This window comes from Diplotaxodon limnothrissa, linkage group LG3 (assembly GCF_057381915.1).
Source record: "Diplotaxodon limnothrissa isolate DT_005_m linkage group LG3, D_limnothrissa_male_GT1.1, whole genome shotgun sequence".
Classification (NCBI taxonomy): domain Eukaryota; kingdom Metazoa; phylum Chordata; class Actinopteri; order Cichliformes; family Cichlidae; genus Diplotaxodon; species Diplotaxodon limnothrissa.
The window spans coordinates 22,865,817-22,887,099 of NC_140598.1; the positions used below are offsets into that span (position 1 = coordinate 22,865,817).

At 43.8% G+C, this 21,283-nt stretch overlaps 2 protein-coding genes and 1 pseudogene across 2 annotated transcripts; 2 read left to right on the forward strand and 1 right to left on the reverse strand.

Annotated features, from left to right (window-relative positions):
* The first annotated feature begins 2,277 nt into the window (after nt 1-2,277).
* On the forward strand, nt 2,278-4,247 carry LOC146634988 (uncharacterized; annotated as a pseudogene).
* Nucleotides 4,248-6,578: 2,331 nt separating this feature from the next.
* Nucleotides 6,579-11,119, forward strand: LOC146634989 (uncharacterized). Its single transcript, XM_085350004.1, has 4 exons — nt 6,579-6,592; nt 8,509-8,617; nt 9,760-10,038; nt 10,910-11,119. Exons 1-4 carry the CDS (start codon nt 6,579-6,581, stop codon nt 11,117-11,119), a joined length of 612 nt encoding a protein of 203 aa, XP_085206130.1.
* Nucleotides 11,120-11,414: 295 nt separating this feature from the next.
* Nucleotides 11,415-16,006, reverse strand: LOC146634990 (uncharacterized). The gene is made up of 13 exons (XM_085350493.1): nt 15,949-16,006; nt 15,614-15,845; nt 15,445-15,520; nt 15,086-15,363; nt 14,872-14,949; nt 14,708-14,784; nt 14,547-14,612; nt 14,256-14,461; nt 13,259-13,596; nt 13,079-13,182; nt 12,843-12,987; nt 11,912-12,032; nt 11,415-11,743 (listed from the first exon to the last, which is right to left on the reverse strand). Exons 1-13 carry the CDS (start codon nt 15,954-15,956, stop codon nt 11,439-11,441), a joined length of 2,034 nt encoding a protein of 677 aa, XP_085206619.1. The 5' UTR covers nt 15,957-16,006; the 3' UTR covers nt 11,415-11,438.
* Nucleotides 16,007-21,283: the final 5,277 nt, after the last annotated feature.

Sequence of the window (21,283 nt, forward strand, 5' to 3'; positions counted from 1 at the left end):
CTTACAGCAGGAAAACTGAACAGAATGTATGTAAGAGGTCAGAGTGAGGATGACGTCACTTAATACAGGAAATACATGTTTGTCTGTTTTGATGATGAAGGACTTCTTCAGCTCTGTAAACAGCTACACTTGAGAGGACAGAGGTGATTTCATGGATCAATAACAATGTGTTTATCAGCTTTCATCATCGCAGTGCAGACATGACGTCAGATCTATCAGAGTGAAGGCCGTCTCTCTGATGACGTCACAGAGCAGAGTCCTTCTGTCCAATAAAGGATCTCAGATCAGCTGCTGCCATCTTGTGGCCACAGTTGGTTACTGTCATGATATGAGTGAACAGTTGTTGTTTAAGGTGCAGTTCATGTGGAAGCCACCGGAGGGTGGTGTGGAGATAATAAAAAAGTGATGGCTAAAACCTAAGACGGTGTCATGTCTGCTCCCTGAAGTAATATCGTAACATGGTGTCAGAAGTGAACTGATAAGGCTATAGAAGAGTATCGCACACATGGAAGGGCTTAAGCCGCCAGCTGGACTTGATTTGCTGCAAGGGAACCTCTCGGAAAATTGGAGACGATTTCGGCAACGGTTCGAGCTGTATCTCGCGGCTACAGGAGGGGCTAGCAAGCCACCCAAGGTACAGTCTTCACTATTTCTTCACGTTGCTGGAGAGGAAGCGGTTGAAGTGTATAATACCTTCACGTTTGCGGAAAATGGTGATGAGCACAAGCTGACGAAAATAATGGAGAAATTTGAGGAATACTGTAACCCAAAGAAGAACATAACCTATGAAAGGTACAAGTTTTTCACGTGTGTGCAAGGGGATATGCCAATTAGCCAGTACATCACGGAGCTAAAGCTAAGGGCCAAGTCATGTGAATTTGGACAACTGCAAGAATCCCTCATCAGAGATCGCGTAGTGTGTGGAATTACATCAGATGCAATGAGAGAAAGGCTGTTAAGAGAAGATGATATTACTCTCGAAAAAGTAGTTCAGCTTTGCATTGCAGCTGAGACCACAAAAGCTCAAATCAAGCAAATGCATGAGGAGGATCGCAATGCTCAAGTCTCTGCACATGGAAGTAAAGACGTAGATGCAGTGAGACATAAGCAGACATGCAAAAAAGACAGACAAAGTAAGATGAAACCGAACGACAAAGACCAAGCAAGCACGTTTAATTGCAAACGATGTGGAACTAAGCATGCATCACGCCAATGCCCTGCTTATGGCAAACAGTGCAAGAACTGCAGGAAAATGAATCACTTTGCCAGAATGTGTAGATCGAGAAAAGTGCACACTGTCGCCGATGAAGCTACGGATCAGCAGGCAAGTCTGTTCATTGGAGCTGTAAATGCAAAAACACAGACACGAACAGATGAATGGACTGTAGAAATAAAAGTTGGCCACAAACCTGTGAAATTCAAACTTGATACTGGTGCACAAGCCAATGTGGTTCCCTACAGTCTACTACGAAGAATAGGAAATAAGCAAATGCTTAGACCCACAAATGTCAGGTTGTCAACATACACCAGAGACAAAATAGCAGTTAAAGGAAAGTGCACTTGGGCAGTGAAATACAAAAAGAAAAGTTTTGCTTTGGAGTTCTGTCACGGACCCGGCTCTGGAGGACTCGGGGGTCCGTGACCAGTTTTGACTGTTGTTATTGTTGTTAGTATTATTATTTGGTGATGTGTGTTTTCTCCACAATGCTGTGTTAGTCTGTGTCCCACTCGTATGTATAGGCAGGGTGTGGGTGTATACGTGTGTATATCTGTGGGTGTGGCTGGAGGATGGAGCACAGCCACCTGCAGGCCTGATGGGTGTGGCCCTGCGAAGGACTGGCCACACCTGAAGTTCCTGCCACACCTGTTGGTGATCAGGGCTCGTCGGGGGAGCTACTTAGGAGAGTGTTGGAGCTCCCACCGGCGCGGGATCATTGAGTTATCGTACCAAGTTAGTGTGTCAGCATATGTCTGTGTTGTTCGTATATGCCCGCCGAGGGTTAGTGTTGACGGCTGCCTCTATGGTTTCCCTGCAGGAGGAAGAGTGGTCCAAAAAGGCAGCACGCACGGGGTGTGCGGAAACACAACAGCGGGGAGCACGAGCATGAGCACAGACGTCGGAGGGAAGCACGCACACGGGGTTCAAGGGAGCAACGGGGAGTTATTGTGTTTACAGCTTTTCACTGTGAATAAAGAGCACTGTTTGCATCGCAGAGTCTGCGTTTTGGGTCCTCCTTTCCCCACATCCCCACGGTCTGCCAGCCAGACCGTGACAGAATGATCCCGCCATACACCATGGACCCAGCAAACTCAGGAGTTGCCACGGAGGAGAGATCGCTCGCGCAGCTATGGGATTACTGCCGGAGCGTAATCCAGGCTGTAGACCCACACAAGAGACATATACAGGTAGTGTTCTTTGACAATTATCTCTCATCAACTACCTTCACCATGAACTTTTTGGACATTAACAACCTTAAGCTATTGGTCACTATTTTACGAGAGAGCTCTAGTTTTGATTTATTCGGCTTGGGCGGTCCGAGCAAGGAAGGTTCGGCTGCTCACCTAGAAACTCTAGCCGCTTGGTTTTTCGCGCATCGGCGGAGGACTTTCCCGTCGATGCTTGCGGCACAATTGTTTGATCCTCCTTTACTGAAGGGATGTCGCACTCGCCATCATCACCCCATTACACCTCAACCCACTCCTGCGGTTTCAGTCCAGTCAGCTGGCGACGGACCGACAGCACTCATTACCGCAGTGAGTAAACCAGACTCATTTGTTTCTATTAATCCTGTCATTGAAAATCAAAACACAGATGAACAGCAGAGGACTGTTTCCTTACACCCGGCCCCGCCTTCACGGAGGAGAAGGCGTCCTCGCAAGCAGCGTTCAGCCACCTCTACACTCACTCCTGTGCTGGTCGAAGACTCAGGACCAGCGGCTCTGGACGCCACAGTGAGTAAAATGGACTCTGCCGGTGTCGTAAATTCCCTTCCTGTGAACATGGACATAGAGACTATAGCCACTACGGCGATTAACAATGGAGAAACTGTTAGAGGTGTAACTGAACTCCCAGTGGGGAATTTTGGACCACCGACGGACGAATGTGGCCTGAGTGCTAATGCTGGGGCAGAATTTTGCATAGACAGCCCTGAGGTAGTTAGCTCAGAGTCGGTGGGGTCAGAAACTGTTTGCTTTACCTCCAAAGACTCAGAAGATGTTCACTCTGAGACTGTAGGCTGGGAGCTAGGGTGTTCAGAGCATACAGACCCAGATGACTTTTTGGCTCAGTCTGGCCTTATGGAGACAGAGGTTCTCCCCAGGGCTTCCCCAGAGGCCGAACTGGAGGCCTCAGTTGCCTCTGGACCCCTGGAATTTGTTGAGCCAGCTGTAACATTCTCATCCTCTCCACCCCTCATAATAGCCATATCACCCTCAACTCAGTCCGCTGCCCAGCTAGTAACGGAGTCTGCTGCCCAGCTGGTGACTGAGTCTTCAGTCCGGTCAGCCTCTCACCTTCATCCTCAGTTGGAGGTCGATATGCCTGCTGGACCACCTCTGCCATCATTTCACTCGTCTGTCCCTGCATCGCTGTCCAGTCCACCGGGAGTAGCTGCTGCACCATCATCACCTCTGCCCTCTGCAGCTACTTCTCCACCAGAGTCCCATCAGACTGCAGCGACCGCAGCACTCTCGGCTTCGCCATCTGCATCACCTACTCTACCTTCACCTTCCCCACCTGCAGACACCGCATCACCATCTTCACCTCCAGATCGACCGTCAGTAGCTGTAGCGCATCCGGAGGTGCTCAGGGTGCTCGGAGAGCGGGAGGAGCCCACACCGCCAGCTGTGGAGCCCTGCGAGCCGGGGCCGGAGCTCAGCGGGCGGGAGGAGCTCAGCGAGCCGGAGGAGCCCAGCGAGCCGGAGGAGCTCAGCGAGCAGGAGCAGCTCAGCGAGCAGGAGCAGCTCAGCGAACCACCAGCAGAGGAGCTCGGCGAGCGGAAGGAACAACCGGCGCTGCCAGCCGAGGAGGAGCTCGGCGAGCCGGGGGAGCTCTCGCTGCCAGCCGAGGTGGAGCTCTCGCTGCCAGCAGCCGAGGAGGAGCTCTCGCTGCCAGCAGCCGAGGAGGGACCCGCTCAGCTGGAGCCGGAGGTCAGCGAACCGGAGGGACCTCCACGTCTGGCGCGGCCTCCACGTCATCCACGCCATCCACGTCCTCTGCATCCACGTCAGTGACCAGCGCGTCATGAACCGTGTGCCACACCTCGCTGTTGCTCACCGGAGGAGCAGCGCCGCGCCACCGGACCCGTGGCAGGCCGCCTGGGGAGCAGCGCCGCCGCCGTCGGACCCGGGGCAGGCCGCCGGAGGAGCAGCAGCGCCGCTACCGCCACTGGATCCCGGGCAGGCCGCCTGGGGAGCAGCGCCGCCGCCATCGGACCCGGGGCAGGCCGCCGGAGGAGCAGCAGCGCCGCTACCGCCACTGGATCCCGGGCAGGCCGCCTGGGGAGCAGCGCCGCCGCTACTGGGCCCGGGGCTCGCCACCGGAGGGGCAGCAGTGCCGCCGCCACTGGAGCAGTGGCAGGCCCCCAAAACCGTTTTTCTGCTGTTGCCGGACCCGTGGCCGTCCGCCGGACCTGCAATGTCACCACCATTGGACTCGAGGTAGGCCCCCTGAACTCTTTTGTTATGTTGATGGGCCGCCTGAGACTGTTTTGTGGCGTTTTTTCTTTTTGTTGCTCCGCTGCGGGATGCGCGGTCGGACTCTGGGACTGTGACCTTGGGGGGGTTGTTTTCTTTGGGGGTTTTTGCTTGTTTTGGTTCTGCCCTCCGTCCTGGACCTCCCGCCGCCCGCCCTGGGTTGGTTGTACTGTTTTTGGTTTGTGTTTTTGGGTCGTCGGGAGCCGACCCTTAGAGGGGGGGTACTGTCACGGACCCGGCTCTGGAGGACTCGGGGGTCCGTGACCAGTTTTGACTGTTGTTATTGTTGTTAGTATTATTATTATTTGGTGATGTGTGTTTTCTCCACAATGCTGTGTTAGTCTGTGTCCCACTCGTATGTATAGGCAGGGTGTGGGTGTATACGTGTGTATATCTGTGGGTGTGGCTGGAGGATGGAGCACAGCCACCTGCAGGCCTGATGGGTGTGGCCCTGCGAAGGACTGGCCACACCTGAAGTTCCTGCCACACCTGTTGGTGATCAGGGCTCGTCGGGGGAGCTACTTAGGAGAGTGTTGGAGCTCCCACCGGCGCGGGATCATTGAGTTATCGTACCAAGTTAGTGTGTCAGCATATGTCTGTGTTGTTCGTATATGCCCGCCGAGGGTTAGTGTTGACGGCTGCCTCTATGGTTTCCCTGCAGGAGGAAGAGTGGTCCAAAAAGGCAGCACGCACGGGGTGTGCGGAAACACAACAGCGGGGAGCACGAGCACAGACGTCGGAGGGAAGCACGCACACGGGGTTCAAGGGAGCAACGGGGAGTTATTGTGTTTACAGCTTTTCACTGTGAATAAAGAGCACTGTTTGCATCGCAGAGTCTGCGTTTTGGGTCCTCCTTTCCCCACATCCCCACGGTCTGCCAGCCAGACCGTGACAAGTTCATTGTCGTAAAATCAGAAACCAAGCCAATTCTGGGAATTCAAACATGTGAAGAAATGGGACTCATCAAGAGAGTGATGGCACTGAATAAAAGTGATGAAATGGACATCTTCAAAGAATTTGCTGATGTGTTTGAGGGGATAGGTTGCCTTGAGGGAGAACACACCATTCAAATTAATGATAGTGTGGCACCAAAAGTTCATCCACCGAGAAAAATCCCTGTCACTTTGAGAGAAAAACTCAAAGTAGAACTGGACAGAATGGAAAAAATGGAGGTGATTACAAAAATTGAAGAGCCTACCCAGTGGGTAAATCCAATCGTCATTGTGGAAAAGGCTACTGGATGACTGAGAGTCTGCCTAGATCCACGTGATCTCAATACAGCAGTCATGAGAGAGCACTACCAGTTGCCAACAGTTGAAGAGATAACGAGCCGACTGGCAAAGGCCAAATACTTCACTGTGCTGGACGCAAGCTCGGGATTTTGGCAACTTAAATTGGATGAAGCCAGCTCTCGTCTCTGTACATTCAACACACCTTTTGGTCGTTACAGATTCCTTCGCCTGCCTTTTGGAATTAATTCAGCTCCAGAAGTATTCCACAGGATGGTGAGGCAGCTGTTTGAGGGGATTGATGGCGTCGAGACATACATAGATGACCTTTTGATCTGGGGAGAGACTAATTAAAGTACAGCATGACGACAGACTGAGGCAAGTGCTGGAGAGAGCAAGAGCAAAAAAATTTAAGCTGAACAAGGACAAATGCAAGGTAGGCCTGGAGGAAATTAAATACCTTGGCCACATCTTCTCGGCAGATGGTTTGAAACCAGATCAGAGCAAGATAGAGGCAGTAAAGAAAATGCCTACACCAGAGTGCAAAAAAGATGTGGAGCGATTTCTGGGTATGGTGACATACCTAGCAAAGTTCATTCCAAACATGTCACAACACACAGAGCCATTACGCGGCCTTACCAGAGATGATGTTGCATGGCAGTGGGAAGGTGAGCATCAGCACGCATTCAACAAATTGAAAACAATTCTTGCTGAAGCTCCTGTGCTCAGATACTATGATGTACAGCTTCCAGTAACACTATCTGTCGATGCTTCTAAAAGTGGACTCGGTGCTGTCTTACTACAAGAGGGCAAGCCAGTTGCTTATGCATCACGCTCATTAACAGAGACTGAACAGCGTTATGTACAAATAGAAAAGGAGATGTTGGCAATTGTGTTTGGTGCAGAGCGTTTCCATCAGCATGTGTATGGAAGAGAAGTGATCACAGATCACAAACCACTAGAAGTGATAATGAAAAAGCCGTTGAGCAGTGCTCCAGCAAGAATACAGAGACTCCTAATGAGACTGCAAAAATATCAGGTACAAGTACAGTACAAGCCAGGAAGTGAAATGTACATCGCAGACACATTATCCAGAGCATATTTGCCAGTGACCAGCTCATCTGATAATGAGATAGAAGACCAGGTGCACATGGTAATTTCCAACTTACCTGTGACAAGTGCAAAACTAGAGGAATTCAGAAAGGAAACAAGGAATGATATGACACTGACTAAACTTACAGAGACAGTTCTGGATGGATGGCCAGAAACAAGAAACCAAGCTGCAACAGAAATCCAAGTGTATTGGAATTACAGGGAACAAATTTCAGTAGTGGATGGAGTTCTGTTCAAAGGAGAGCAGCTTATTGTTCCTGCAGCACTGAGAGCAGAAATGCTAAAGCGCATTCACGAGGGTCACTTGGGTATTGAAAGCTGCCGACGCAGAGCGAGAGAAGTACTCTTTTGGCCTGGAATGTCACAGAGTATCACAGAGATGGTGAACTGCTGTGATGTGTGCAGTACTCACCAGAAACGACAGAACAAAGAACCACTACATCCACATAGTGTTCCTGAAAGACCCTGGCAGAAGATAGGTGTGGACCTATTTACTTTTGACCAGCAGAAATATCTCCTCTTAGTGGATTACTATTCCAAGTTCATTGAGGTTGAGTGGCTGAAGTCAGACACAAGAAGTGCAACAGTTATCACTCATCTTAAGTCACAGTTTGCCAGACATGGGATTCCTGAAACGGTGATTTCAGACAACGGACCACAGTTCAGCTCCCGTGAATTCCAAGACTTTGCAAAAGAGTGGGAGTTTTGTCACAACACTACGAGCCCCCACCATGCACAGTCAAACGGAATGGCGGAGAGAGGAGTACAAACAGTGAAACTCTTGTTAAAAAAGGCAAAAGCCGAGGGGAATGACCCGTATCTATCATTAATAAATCTGAGGAGTACACCGTTGGAGGACATTGGAGCAGGGCTGTGCAGAGAGGTTTAAAGGGGCGGGTGCTCAAAGTTAAAAAGGGGCACATTGAACCAGGCTGAATAACAACAACACACATTCATCAAGAATCTAGTATGGGCAACAAGGCAAAGCAAACATAGCCGATGCTTTACCTGATGGGTGCAATGTTGCTATTGAGGGGTTGCTGTGGATAGTGTGGATAATGATCCCCCCCCCCCCCCCCCCCCCTTGATTAGCAGTGTAATTATTTTGACATGCAATATGTAAACTGTAGCCTATATGATCAGTTGTTTATAAATCCCCATACACTTGTTTAAATGGTTCAAACATTTAGAGTTCTTGAAAGGTGTGCTTATACAGAGCTACACACTGTTGAATGACCAAAACAATAAACTTCTAATAACCAGTCTAAAGTAAAATTATATTAACTCATTCACTGCCAGCCATTGGCAGTGAATGAGTTAAACCCATTGACTCATTCACTGCCATTGACGGCTATAGACGTCAATGGCAGTGAATGAGTTAAAAACACAAGGGCTGCAATAAATTTTAAGAGTGACATGTTTTTTTTAGATTTAAAACAAATTGTACTGTCGATGTTTAATTTTGTTTCAGAGTTCGAGGGGATCAAGGGGTGGAAAATGTTGGAATAGCAAGATGCATGTTCACCATCCGGGGCTGTGGAAGAGGAAGCTTTCTGTCAGGCAAGAGTGTTCACAATAGGGCTGGGCGATATATCGAGTTTTTTTAAAATATCGATATATTTTCATACGAGATATAAGATGTGACAATATCGTTTATATCGATATAGTCTATGTTACGTTATAATTATACTTGTGGAGCCGCAGGTTTGCCTCTCTTTCGTCCACTTTTGTCTCTACGCAACGTTACTCGGCCTCGCCTCTCCTTCACTGAACACAACTCCCCCTCCCCCATAGCTTCACCTGCAGGCAATGACAAGATGAAAGCGGAAAATCTCCGTTAGCGAGTTACCGTGCGTGGGGCTGGACGGCGTCAACGTGTTAGCGAGCTAACCGCGCTAGCGAGCTAACCGCGCTAAAGACATGCAGCCCGGAGGGGCTGCACGGCCTAAAATCCTTTCATTTTCTCAAAAATCGACAGTGCGCCTTATGTATGAATTCTGGTTGTGCTTACTGACCGCGAACCGATTTTATGTGGTACACAGCGCTCAGCAATCTGTCAAAAAATGTTTTAATATGACTTTGCTAAGCTACGGAGCTGCACCGCTTGATGGATTGTCGGAGGATAACGGCTACCGAGGAGGAGCCTCGCGGAGTGATACGTACTGTGCTTCAACATAATATTACCGTACTGTGTGTGTATAAGGACCACAAATGGCACCTGTTCAGAGACGTGGTGCAGCTGTGAAATCTGTCTCTTTGTTATTATGCTCAGCGTCTATTAGTTTACATTTTGACTGCACAATTGTGAGCTTTTTGTTATGCACAAAAACAACATTGTTTTCTTTTATTTATGGACCATGATTATTTAATAAATGCTGATAATTTATTTTTGAGTAATTTCTTCATGTACATCTACGCTGTATGTAAATAAAAGTGCCCGTGTGACATCTGGGACACAGTGTGACTAAGAACTCTCTTTTTGTTCTTAACTTATGGCTTTAAAAAACAAAAATCGAGATATATATCTTATATCGCCATCCAGCTAAAAAATATCGAGATATGAATTTTGGGTCATATCGCCCAGCCCTAGTTCACAACCAAAGGTATGTGTAGTATTTGTATAAATGTCCCATGGAAATAAGAAAAGTGTTCTTATATATTTTTCAATTCAGTGAATTTCTGGGTAAAATTCTGAAAACGTTGCCATATTTTGATGTTGAACAGAATAAAGCGCTTGTGGCGAGATGTGTGGATGGCTGTTTCAAGCGTGCACTATGAAACCCTTCACAACCTCGAGGATCAAGGCCTTCTGGATCCAACTGATGGTGTCCACATGTTTTGTGCCCAACATACATTTCTTCCACGTCTGCAGAGGGATCTGGATGTCTTTAGACAGGGTTGGGATAACCACCCTCTAAGGACAGAGAGGAATCTGTCCCCACAACAACTGTGGACACTGGGACTCCACCAGAATCCAGTTGATACTCCAGACACAGTGGAGGTACTAAAACAAATCTAAATTATACAATCCCTCTTTAATCAAGTTTCAAAAAGTGCACTTAGAGATGTTGAAAAAAAAAACCACTGTGTGCTGTCACTGCAGACTATCAGCTTTAAGTTGAGGGTATTTGCATCCAAATCAGTTAAAAGTTGTAGGAGTTACAACAGTCTGCATGTGTACACCCCATTTGTTAAGTTACCAAAAGTAATGAGACAGAACATTAATCATAACTGAAACTGGATCGCAGAGACTTCAGCAGATGTTGGGCTTCATACCTGCTGATGCTCTGTCAGGCCTCTACTGCAACTGTCTTCACTTCCAGCTATTATTGAGGCATTTGCCCTTCAATTTTGTCTTCAGCAATGAAACACTGCTCCGTCAGATTCAGGTCAAGTGATTGACGTGGCCACTGCATAACATTCCACTTCTTTTAACTATTTGTTTTTTTTCTGCAGAATGCTTTAAGTGATTGTCCATCTGGACCATCAAGTGCTGCCTCATGAGTTTCGAAGCATTTGGCTGAATATGAGCAGATATATTGCCCAAAACACTTCAAAATTTATCCTGCTGTTTTTGTCAGGAGTTGCTTCACTAAATACAAGAATATCACATCCCTGGCCATGGAACATCAGAGAAGCCAATTGTTCCATTACTTTTGGTCCCTTAAGTGGAAGGCACATATGAAAACAGTTCAAATACCTCTACAGTTATAGTCAATCGTGTTAGTTTCATTTCAAATCCATTGCGTGGCATATAGAGCCAAAAGTAGAATTCCCATGTTCCAATATTTACGGAGCTGTTTGTCTTGAATTTCCCAACACTTTTGAATTGTCATTTGAAATATCTTTTTTTTTTTTTTAAATCATCACAGGAAATCGAGGATGCCTACTTGGATGTCAACTCTATTGGTGAGCTGGATGGGAGCAATCCTGGAGTAATTCTTCCATCTGTTGAATGTCCTCTATCTGAGGAGGACATGGCAAGACTAAGAGACACTGTCAATGTAACAAGGCCCTCTCAGTCACATGGCCGAGACATTTATTTGGATGTACTTAACTTTGTACTAACTCACCGTTCCTAGGCAGCAACATTTTTATTTTGAATTTTCAACCCAGAGAAGGTTCATGAATAGCTCAGACTTTTATTTGATGTGATATACATGTAAAATGAACCTGCCAGGAAATTTTTATGTGAACGCTCAAAACATCACATTACAAACTATTTTTTTGTCTCTGGCACATTTTTCAACAGTAAAACTGTATGTTTTTGTGTGCTTCATGCCACTCATTAAAGAACTCTGGCTGTCAATCTCCAACTTTGAAATGTGCTTCCTGAACATTAAATGGAAGGAGCAGCATTTTGAGTTACACCTCAAAACTATTGATAGACAATGCTATGCTTTACACATTGTTAAATTCCTGGCCAAGATGAAAAGCCTCCAGCAGAACCATTCTGAATTGACTATAGGACTTCATATGTTTCACAGGCAGGACAATGGTCTTAGCACAGGATGACACAACAGGATAGCAGATGCTGTGATTTCCAAAGTCAGCTTCACAATTGTGATTAAATTTTACCACCACAGCAAAGTCCTTCTTTTCTGAGGGGAGGAGAGGAACATGGCCTTGACCGGTGATCCATTGCAGAAACCTGGCAGGTGTGATAGATCTTGGGCCATCTTCGTCAGCTACATGTTCTTGACCTTCTGTTAGGATAAGAGTGAATTTTAAGACGTTTTGAAGAACCCTGACTGTTTGGACAAAAAAAATATCTAAATATTTGAATTCGATACAAGTGTAACTTTTTTCACAAAAACCTTAGAATATAATTTTGGAATGTGACAACTATAAACTAGACAAAAATAACCATTTACCTTCTGACTCATAAAGCAAGTCCTGAATGAAGTTAACCAGGTCCAGCTCAACCTGATGCTTGGAGGTTCCCTTCTCACTCAGCTGAGGGTGAATGGACGCCATGACAAACTCGGCACTAACCTATGATGATATTAGAAAGCAAAGCAACCCAATGGCTTGATTACTTCAGGGATGCAGTATTGGGCCCTAGAACTTTTCCACAGTTTGTCACATTATAGCCACAAACATGAATATATTTTATTGGAATTCAACATAAAAGACCAATAAAAAGTGGTAAACAATTGAGAATTGTAACAAAATTCATCCATGATTCCAAACATTTTTTTACAAATAAATAACTGAAAAGTGTGGTGTGTGTAATTATTCAGCCCCCTCAGTCAATACTTTTTAGAAACACCTTTTGCTTCAATTACAGCTCCCAGTCTTTTAGGGTATTTTTCTACCAGCTTTGCACATCTACAGACTGACATTCTTGCTCATTCTTCTTTGCCAAACTGCTCCAGCTCAGTCAGATTAGATAGACAGCGTTTGTGAACAGCAGTTTTCAGATCTTGCCACAGATTCTGGATTGGATTTAGATCTGGACGTTGACTGGGCCGTTCTAACACATAGATATGTTTTGTTTTTCTATTGTTGCCCTGGCTTTACTGTATGTTTAGCAATCATCAGGAAATGTCTATGGGCAACTGACTACACTGAGACCAAAGGGGGCTGAATAATTACACACACCACACTTTTCAGTTATTTATTTGTAATAAATATTTGGCATCATGTATGATTTTTGTTCCACTTCTCTAATGTACACCACTTTGTGTAGGTGTTTCATTTAGAGTTCAAATAAAATAGATTCATATTTGTGTCTGTAATGTAACAAAATGTGTAAATGTATGTAATACATACATGCAAAAATGAAAATACGTTTGTACTCACTTTCACATCTCCCCCTAGGACGAAGAGAGGCTGGCAGATTTCTGGGTATTGCTTAATCAGCAGGTGGAGGCCATACAGCTGCAAACCCTCCTTGAGTTGTTCCAACATTGGCTGCAATCTAAGCACAGCATGGAGTGTAATGGCTCTGTGGGTACAAAAAAAAGAGATTAAACAACATCTTCAGATGCTATTTTTCTTACATTCATATAGAAAAACGAAAACATGTCACAGCATACCGGACAATCGGTTCCTTGTTTTGAACCGAGATGGCTCCAGTGAATCCACAGTTTAAAATCTCATCAGTAAGGCCCTGAAGTGACTGCTCAGTTGAAGATTCCACCTAAAAGTAATTTAACAGATGAAATTATATAGCTGCAATGTGTACTAAGGCAATATTTTTACTAGTTATACAGCACCTGGTCAATCAGTAACCGCAACTGTGAATCTGCCACTGTATTTTTATCCAGCTGTGTTGGGTTGATCTGCCCATTGCAGAGGTAACTGTAAGCCCACTGGCTGAAAAATGTAGGGGCAGGACCTCCTTGTGTCAAACTGACGGCCAGAATCTCACCAACAGTCCTACTTATACAAACAGCATGAGTGTATTGCTTATAGTATAAAACATGACAGTTTTCCCTTTCTTTAAAATAAACATGCCTGAAGAGTCCACTGTCAAAGTCAGTAAGGGAATAGCGTGGACTTTTTTGGTGTGGTGGTCCTTCAAAGAAACGAGTCTCGATTCCGGCGACCATTTCTATTGAGAGAAGAAAGTTATGAATTATCCGATGTAAAACATTCATTTAGAGCTGGGTGAAATAAGATTTTTTTCATATCACAGTATTTTTTTCCATTTGAGGCAATACTGATATACACACACACACACACACACAACCATCCAGGTTGTTCCCCGCCTCTCGCCCTGTGACCGCTGGAGATAGGCACCAGCACTCCCCACGACCCCACGACCCCATTTTCTTGGGATAAGCGGCCAAGAAAATGGATGGATGGATGGATGGATGATTCAAAAAAGAAATCATAGTATACAGAAAGGTGTACTTGAGACAATAATATTGACACCTTTTATCAACACCAAACCAGTAAGCTCATAACACAGTCACATCACAGCCATGCTATGGTTAAAAAAAAAAAGACTATTTGGTTGTTTTGGTTTTCGACCTTGGTTTTCTCATTTTTGGTTTCGGCCAAGAACTTTCATATCAGTCCATCCCAAATTATAAACATGATTGATGTATAGTTTAGTAAGGGAGAAATATAGTCATATTTAAAACACAACTGGAGCAGAGTTCACTTAGAAGATAAAATATATATTACAGAAGTATAAAATTTAGGGATTGGTCATTTCTTCAACATAAATAATACGAATGGAAAAGTAATTGATCTCTTTAAGTTCACCTGTGAGAAATTCTTTTCGAAGGGCACCAGTGTCGATTCCTGCTTCCCCAAAGAAGGACACCTTCAACATGGCAGTGGGTGAATTTTTTTTTTGACGTTGCCACTGCAGAAGGCCTCTCTCCAGAATGTTTGTTCTTGAAATAAGGATGCTGAACTGCTTCTCCAAATCAACTTTTTGACAAATCGCATCTAACACATCGTCGACACTAAAAAAATCCATAAATGAAAGAATAAACACTCTTTATTCAGTGCAGAGTATTAATAGTCATCTGTGTGTGTGATGTTTTTTACCTTTTCATATGGTGCTCTTCTACTATGTTCTCCTCAAATTCATCCACGTCTATTACATTTTTGCTTCTAATAAAAATAAAGAAAAAGTTGGTGTGTCAATGGGAAATTCTCAAGATGTTATATCCTATATGTAATTTTAAAAGCCTTGCTTTTTCAACTACCTTTCTCCACATGTGCTTGCATGGATTTCAAGGAAATAAGGTGCAAATTTCAAGTTACAGATAGGACACTGAAGTTTCTAAAACAGAAATGAGAGTTAAAATATTGAATAGAGTTCCATTGTAGTTATGTTAATGGTCTATACTCATTTCTATTAAGATATTACTTCTTCATTCAATTCCTCTGTGTCGGTGTACTCTTCAGAAGGCTGCACGGACACTATTTGGACCTCGGTTTGACATGCCTATCATAATTAATAGACATATAACATTGCTGATTAAGATAAAAAAAAAGTGGGACAATTTTTTTATTGCCATTTCAATGCAATGAAATTTCATTAAAATAAATGCATATATTGTTCTAAGATGTACTGTATGTACCTCTGTGTCCTCAGCTGAAGACCCAGACTCTGTGCACTCCTGCACATGAAGAGCCAAAATATGCAATGGCAGACTTACTTTGCATGTTTGGCATTGTGCTTTGGGCATATTTTTAAATTCAACTGCATCAGGAGGTAACGGAGTAAGGTCAAATTCTTGCTGTAAAGGTACTATATACAGCAAGTTTTTCCCATTTCCTGTCATGCTGCGTATTAGGGTCCCTGTGTAACCTTCAGAATCAGGAGGGACCAGTGTCAGTTTCCTTTTACCCTGACCGCCTGAAAAAAGTAGAGCCCAGATCTAGTTCACATAGGTGCAAATTATGGGACTATCATGTAATAAACATTTGTTACCCCTACCTGTAGCCTTGTAGAGCAACCATCCTCCAGTCAGACCCTGCATTTTAGGATATTCACTTTGAAGAAGTCCAAATAACTGCAGAAGAAGATCAATATTGTGATGCCTGCAGACTTGATGATCTTTACAGAGACATATAAGTCTGAAAATCTATATATTTATTCCTTTAACCTCTTCATGGTTCATGTCCCTGGACATTGTGAGATGTCTTTTACCCAGTCCTGCCTGTGCAAGCTGAAATTCCTCAGAGGAGGTAGGTGTTGTTTCTGCATTACAGTTCAGCAAGTATACATAGAAACTGAAAGGCTTCCATGCTTTAAAAGGTGGTGTCACAGGGATCCTTGGATTATGCATCTTTCGTTTTCCAAGAAAACTTTTTTTTCCAAAGAAACCAGGGAAAGATCTGAACGGAATTAGAAAAATACATGAAAATGACAGCACAGTTATAACACACCAAAAAGGTTAAAAACTTTTTAAATAATTTATTTTCATATTTAATTTAAAACCTTGCCATCTCTTGATCTACAGAGGGAGGTCCCCGTTCCTGCCTTACTCCCTGTGCTGCCTGGTGCTGTCCCTGAGAAAGATTCTGAGTGAGCACAGTAATAAGATTCTGTGCAGTGGCTTCCACTGTAGAATTGTAGTTCACATTCTAAAAAACACATATATAAAAAGGCCTTCTGAAAAAGATCTCTTACTTATTGCTTTAGAACATGATACTATTATTGCTTTTTATCTATAACTCATGCATATGTATATTGTAGGAAAACCGTGAAAATTTGACACGTTTTTCCCTCATGATAATTTGTAGCATCGCAAAGGCGTACATTATCGAGTAATAACAAATCAAATGATTGATTTGATTAGATTTAAGCATCAAGACCGAGAATGACCAGCACACTGTTTGAAGAAACAAGGATTCCTCCTGAGGAGCAGGCTAAAGTGGCTGGGGAGAGGGTAGTCTGGGTCTATTTACTGAAGTGGAGCCCGGAACCAGATAATGGATGGATGAGAGTCTTGCAACATTGCCATAGCGCAGGTGATGAAGACTGCATCCCAAGCCCGATTAGTTATGGAGTCTTTTAAAATGTTTTCCATATTTTTGGGGAAGGATCAAATTGTTAATATTACTTTATCTTTCGAAGTAAGTTTCAGCCGAAAATGATAGCGAGGCGTTTCTGTTGAGCTAGCATTTCAGCAAAAATCGTTATAAAATAAAAAAACAGAATAGCCGAAAAATTAACCGTAACAATAGTCACTTCTTAAATTCGTAGTATTCACAGACTGCAGTGTAATTGTTCCAAACTTAAACACTCACCTGATTGTTCGCGCCAGCAGTGTTGTTGGAAGACGACGCCATCGTTCACTGAGGGACAAGTTAACAGGCAGCCTCCACCCGATACAATGCGCGCTACTTTGAGAGCATGGGAAATGACCACTTCTCACGTAGTGGCTGGGAAAACGTCTCATAATTGATGTTACGGCGTAATTTGTACACATTACTGCTTGAAAGAGCTTTAGTAACTGAGTTTTAGCAGTTATGCATGACATGTTTTCTAAACATTATCAAATAATACAGTGCAGGAGGTGTTTGATAAATTATGTTCATTCCCAGGTTTCCTGAAGGCAACATGAAAAATGGACCATCTTGAGCCTGCAGCGGTCTGCTGTCACTCATGATTCCCCGCCCCTTTCTGTGTAGCCACGCCGCCCACCAGGCCAAAACAGGGCCAAAAGTCTGTAACTGAAAAATAGAGATCTGAAAGTGAAAAAAAAAATTGAAGCTGAAAGAAAAATCCGAACCTGAAGAATTTTTTTTGTACATTAATTTAAAAGATCTGAATCTGAAAAAATGTAATCTGAGACTGAATAGATTTTTTAAAAATAATAATAATGAAAAAAAGATTACTGAAAATTTTTAAATAAAGTTTACTCAGAGAAATTATAGATAAAAGAACCAACCATTAAATCCAACTCTTTCTTTTTCAAAGTTCACTCTAAAAATGTGACTTTTGCTTTCAGTTTACATATTTTCGATTTCAAATTTTTCTTTCAACTACACAAACATTATGGCCCTGATTTAACTCCATAGTTTTGTCGCATCAGTCTGTGTCTCTGAGTTAACTTGTGTTTCTCCTACAGCTCCGGACCGGAAAAAATGTGCGTGCTTTTTGTGAGCTCGTTCCCGGCTCGTAACCAGCGCGTTCTGCCGTCAAGGGCGATCATTGGTTAAATGTGATCATGTGACTGATGCAAGCCAGATCCTTTTATTTAGCAAAACTGTGATTAATAGTTAAATATTATTGTTGAGGGGCACAGACAAGACTCCGCACGCACACACACATAAAAAAAAAAAAAAATTTTTTTAAAAGTTGCCTCAACAAAAGGGCACCTTGGGCACCCATCAGGAAAGGGGCGGGTGCTCAAGACCCTCTAGCCCCCCCCCCCCCCCCCCCCCTCTGCACGTGCCTGCATTGTAGCGTCACCAGCCCAGCTACTAATGGGTCGACGCATAAGAACAAGACTTCCAACAACATCACAAAGATTGAAACCCCACATGGTCACTAAGACAGTGCAGCAGTTGTTAGAAACAAGACCACAGAAACAGAGAGAATACTTTAACCAAGGAACCAAAGCACTTAAGCAACTGCAGGTTGGTGACACTGTCAGAATGTGGCAACAGGGAGTATGGAATCCAGCTCAGGTGACAGGTTTATCTGAACATCCAAGATCTTATGTTGTTCAGATGCCTGATGGACAGACATATAGAAGGAACAGAAAGTTTCTAAGGCAGTCAAGGGACAATCAAAACGTGACACAGCAAAATGAGTGTGATAAAACACAGGGACAAAGTGAGATGGACATGCAAAGTAAAAATGTCACTCCCACAGAGTTTCTAAGTTCCCCACCCAAAACTGTGAGTGGACGTATTGTTTCCAAGCCCAGAAGGCTTATTGAGGAATAAAATGAACATTATGTTTTGAGCACATGCTCAAAACATGGGAAGAAAAAAAATGGGAAGAAAAAATATTTTGACTAGAGAGAAATGTGAGAAATGTGAGCCAAGAAGCATTTATTTTTTTTCTCCCTTTCTTTTTTTGAGTGGTGTTGTGAGTTACTTTGTTGTTTGCCCCTGTTGTTGAAAAAAAAAAAAACGGGGGGGATGTCATGATATGAGTGAACAGTTGTTGTTTAAGGTGCAGTTCATGTGGAGATAATAAAAAGGGTGGTGTGGAGATAATAAAAAAGTGATGGCTAAAACCTAAGACGGTGTCATGTCTGCTCCCTGAAGTAATATCGTAACAGTTACTGTCTCTGAAAGTTGTCTCATGTTTCCTGTTGTCCTGGGCCCTATTTCAGGAAGCCGGTTTAGTGCAAACTCTGAGTAAGTATACCCTGAGTTAACGAAAACTCTGGGTTTTCGGTTTCACAAAGCGAGTTTAGATTAATTCTGAGTGAGTTACTATGACGACACACTCCGTGAAGCTAACCTGCCCCCTAGCAGGTTTACTTCAACTAACCCTGACGTTCTCCGCCTCTTTGTCGGAAACCTGACTGTAGGAAGTGTCAGACATGGCGTGCTCCTTCCTTGAAGAGCCAGTAGATGTTGAAGCCCAAATTCTCCACAGAGCTCTCCGCCGGGAGAGAGTGATTAGAGCGCGTTCGGACATTTTATCATTTCCTGATGATTTCCTGTGTGAACGTTACAGTTTTTCAGCACAATCTATAATTTATTTGAATAACATCCTCAGGCCTAATATTGCTCATGTGACACATCGCGGACATTCTCTCAGTTCTGTACATATTATTTGTATTGCACTTCGGTTTTTTGCAAACGGGAGCTTTCTGTATAATATTGATGACGCTGAGCACGTTTCCAAGGCTACCGTCTGTCGGGCAGTCAGGAATGTTACAGTTGCACTGAAACGTCTCCTGTACTCGTTTGTGGTGTTCCCCGGTCATAGACCCACAAGATTTATCAAAGAGGGATGCCATAAAATTGCAGGTAGCAGGATGACCAAAACTTAATTCATGATGTGGTGATACTTGAACTACTACTTAAATTTTACATTTATTTTCACGGTTCCCAGGCGTGATTGGCTGTATAGATGGCACTCGCATTCCAATCATTGCTCCTTCAGTAAATGAAGGAGACTGTGAACAGGAAGTCTTTCCACAGCATTAATGTACGGGTACATAGTTCCCTGTAGCATTTCAAACTAACAAATTATTTCATTATAGTAATGGATGCCAATTTGTGTTCTCTGCACTGTGAAGATCATATGTGATGCTGCCAACATTATCACAAATGTGGAAGCCAACTGCTCAGCCTCTGTGAGTGGTGGTGGTGGAGGACCCCCACCTGTTTTTCGGGCCTCCGCTTTTTTTCTGTTGGCTATAACGGGTCACATTTGAGCATACAGAGTAAGCAAATATGTACTTGTAATGTGCTCAGATACTTTCAATTAGTGCTTACAGAAAGAAAATTAATGTAGCCTCTAACTGCAATTGATTTACATGGGACAAACAGACCAAGCACTATGGCTCATAATACAATTACACCTTACCTGTTTGGACTATATTTTTATATTTCATTTTTACTTGCTGCCAGGAACGTTTGGGGCCTGTTGGGTTGCACCTGCGCTCAAATCACATCACAAAATAAAATGTATGAAATACAAAATAAAATAAAATATAATGACATAACGTGTTAAATGGGTGGAAATCCCTAGATCAATGTTTGAATTAACACTCACGCATTGACTCTGTTGGCTATGTTTTGCCATGCATGCTCCCTTTCTTTTGCAGCTGAGGCTGTGTTACTTTTTTTCGGCTTGTTATCGGCATATACTGCCATCAGAATTTTGGCCTCAAGCGCTGTAAAATACATTGACCGCGCCTTCTTTCCCTCCGTCTCCATGGTGACTCGCTTAATCTGTGCTCCACTAATCAGGGCTTTATGTATCCTCGTGCGCGCTTAACTTGGGGTTAAAGCAACTCCGCGTTGGCTGAACTACTTGTTATCAGCCTTTCTGAAACCGAATATTCCGAGTTGGACAGTTCGGGGTTACTCAACCCTGAGTATCGTTTTTCACTCTGAGTTTTCTAAACCGGCTTCCTGAAATAGGGCCCTGTTAACAAAGGCTGGAGCTCATCATGCTGAGAGGGCAGCAGCATTTTGTGGCTCTTCACACATGTTCATTATATTCTGATGATCCTGGATGGAGACAAACTACAGATAAGTGTGTTCAGCCCAACTAGTTTATCTCATTACAGCAGTTTGATGTTTCCCTTTGAATCCCCCTGAAGATCCTGACAGTGAAGCACGTACATAATACTCCAGCCTTTCAACTCTGAGCTTATTTAGTTCTATTAATACACTGAAATCTCATTTGTGTCATGAAGAAAGTCTTTAATCAAACAGAATTCAAAGATCAGAAACATTTCATATATGGAGTTAAACATGAATCATTGTTTCAACAACATATTTATTGTTGTCATAAACAGACAAGAAGACAACAACAAACTGCTCCTCCCATTCAACACATGTCAGTCCATATCCCAGCAAACTAAATCATCTCCATTTACACATCAAATAGAAACATGAATCACTTGTAATGATTAGAAACTTGATAGAATTTCAAATCTAGTTTGGGGAGTCATTCAGTGAGAAACAGTGAAATGATTTTCCATGTGAAAAGGTGGACAGCAGAAACAGAAAGAAACAGTGAAACTAAAAGAGAAACAAAGAGCTTTGGAACAACGAGGCAGCAGGAGGACAGCTGCAGTTTAACAGCTTCAACTCACTGACAGGAAACAACATTAGAAACATCATCATCC

What these genes read in the sequence shown, in the direction of transcription:
- LOC146634990 (XM_085350493.1), bottom strand. An exon ending in GTTGCTCTACAAGGCTACAG is followed by an intron (nt 15,364 to 15,444) that starts GTAGGGGTAACA and finishes TACTTTTTTCAG; the next exon opens with GCGGTCAGGGTAAAAGGAAA. An exon ending in TGCGGTTACTGATTGACCAG is followed by an intron (nt 13,183 to 13,258) that starts GTGCTGTATAAC and finishes AATTACTTTTAG; the next exon opens with GTGGAATCTTCAACTGAGCA.
- LOC146634989 (XM_085350004.1), top strand. An exon ending in GCAAGAGTGTTCACAATAGG is followed by an intron (nt 8,618 to 9,759) that starts GCTGGGCGATAT and finishes TTGATGTTGAAC; the next exon opens with AGAATAAAGCGCTTGTGGCG. An exon ending in ATACTCCAGACACAGTGGAG is followed by an intron (nt 10,039 to 10,909) that starts GTACTAAAACAA and finishes AAATCATCACAG; the next exon opens with GAAATCGAGGATGCCTACTT.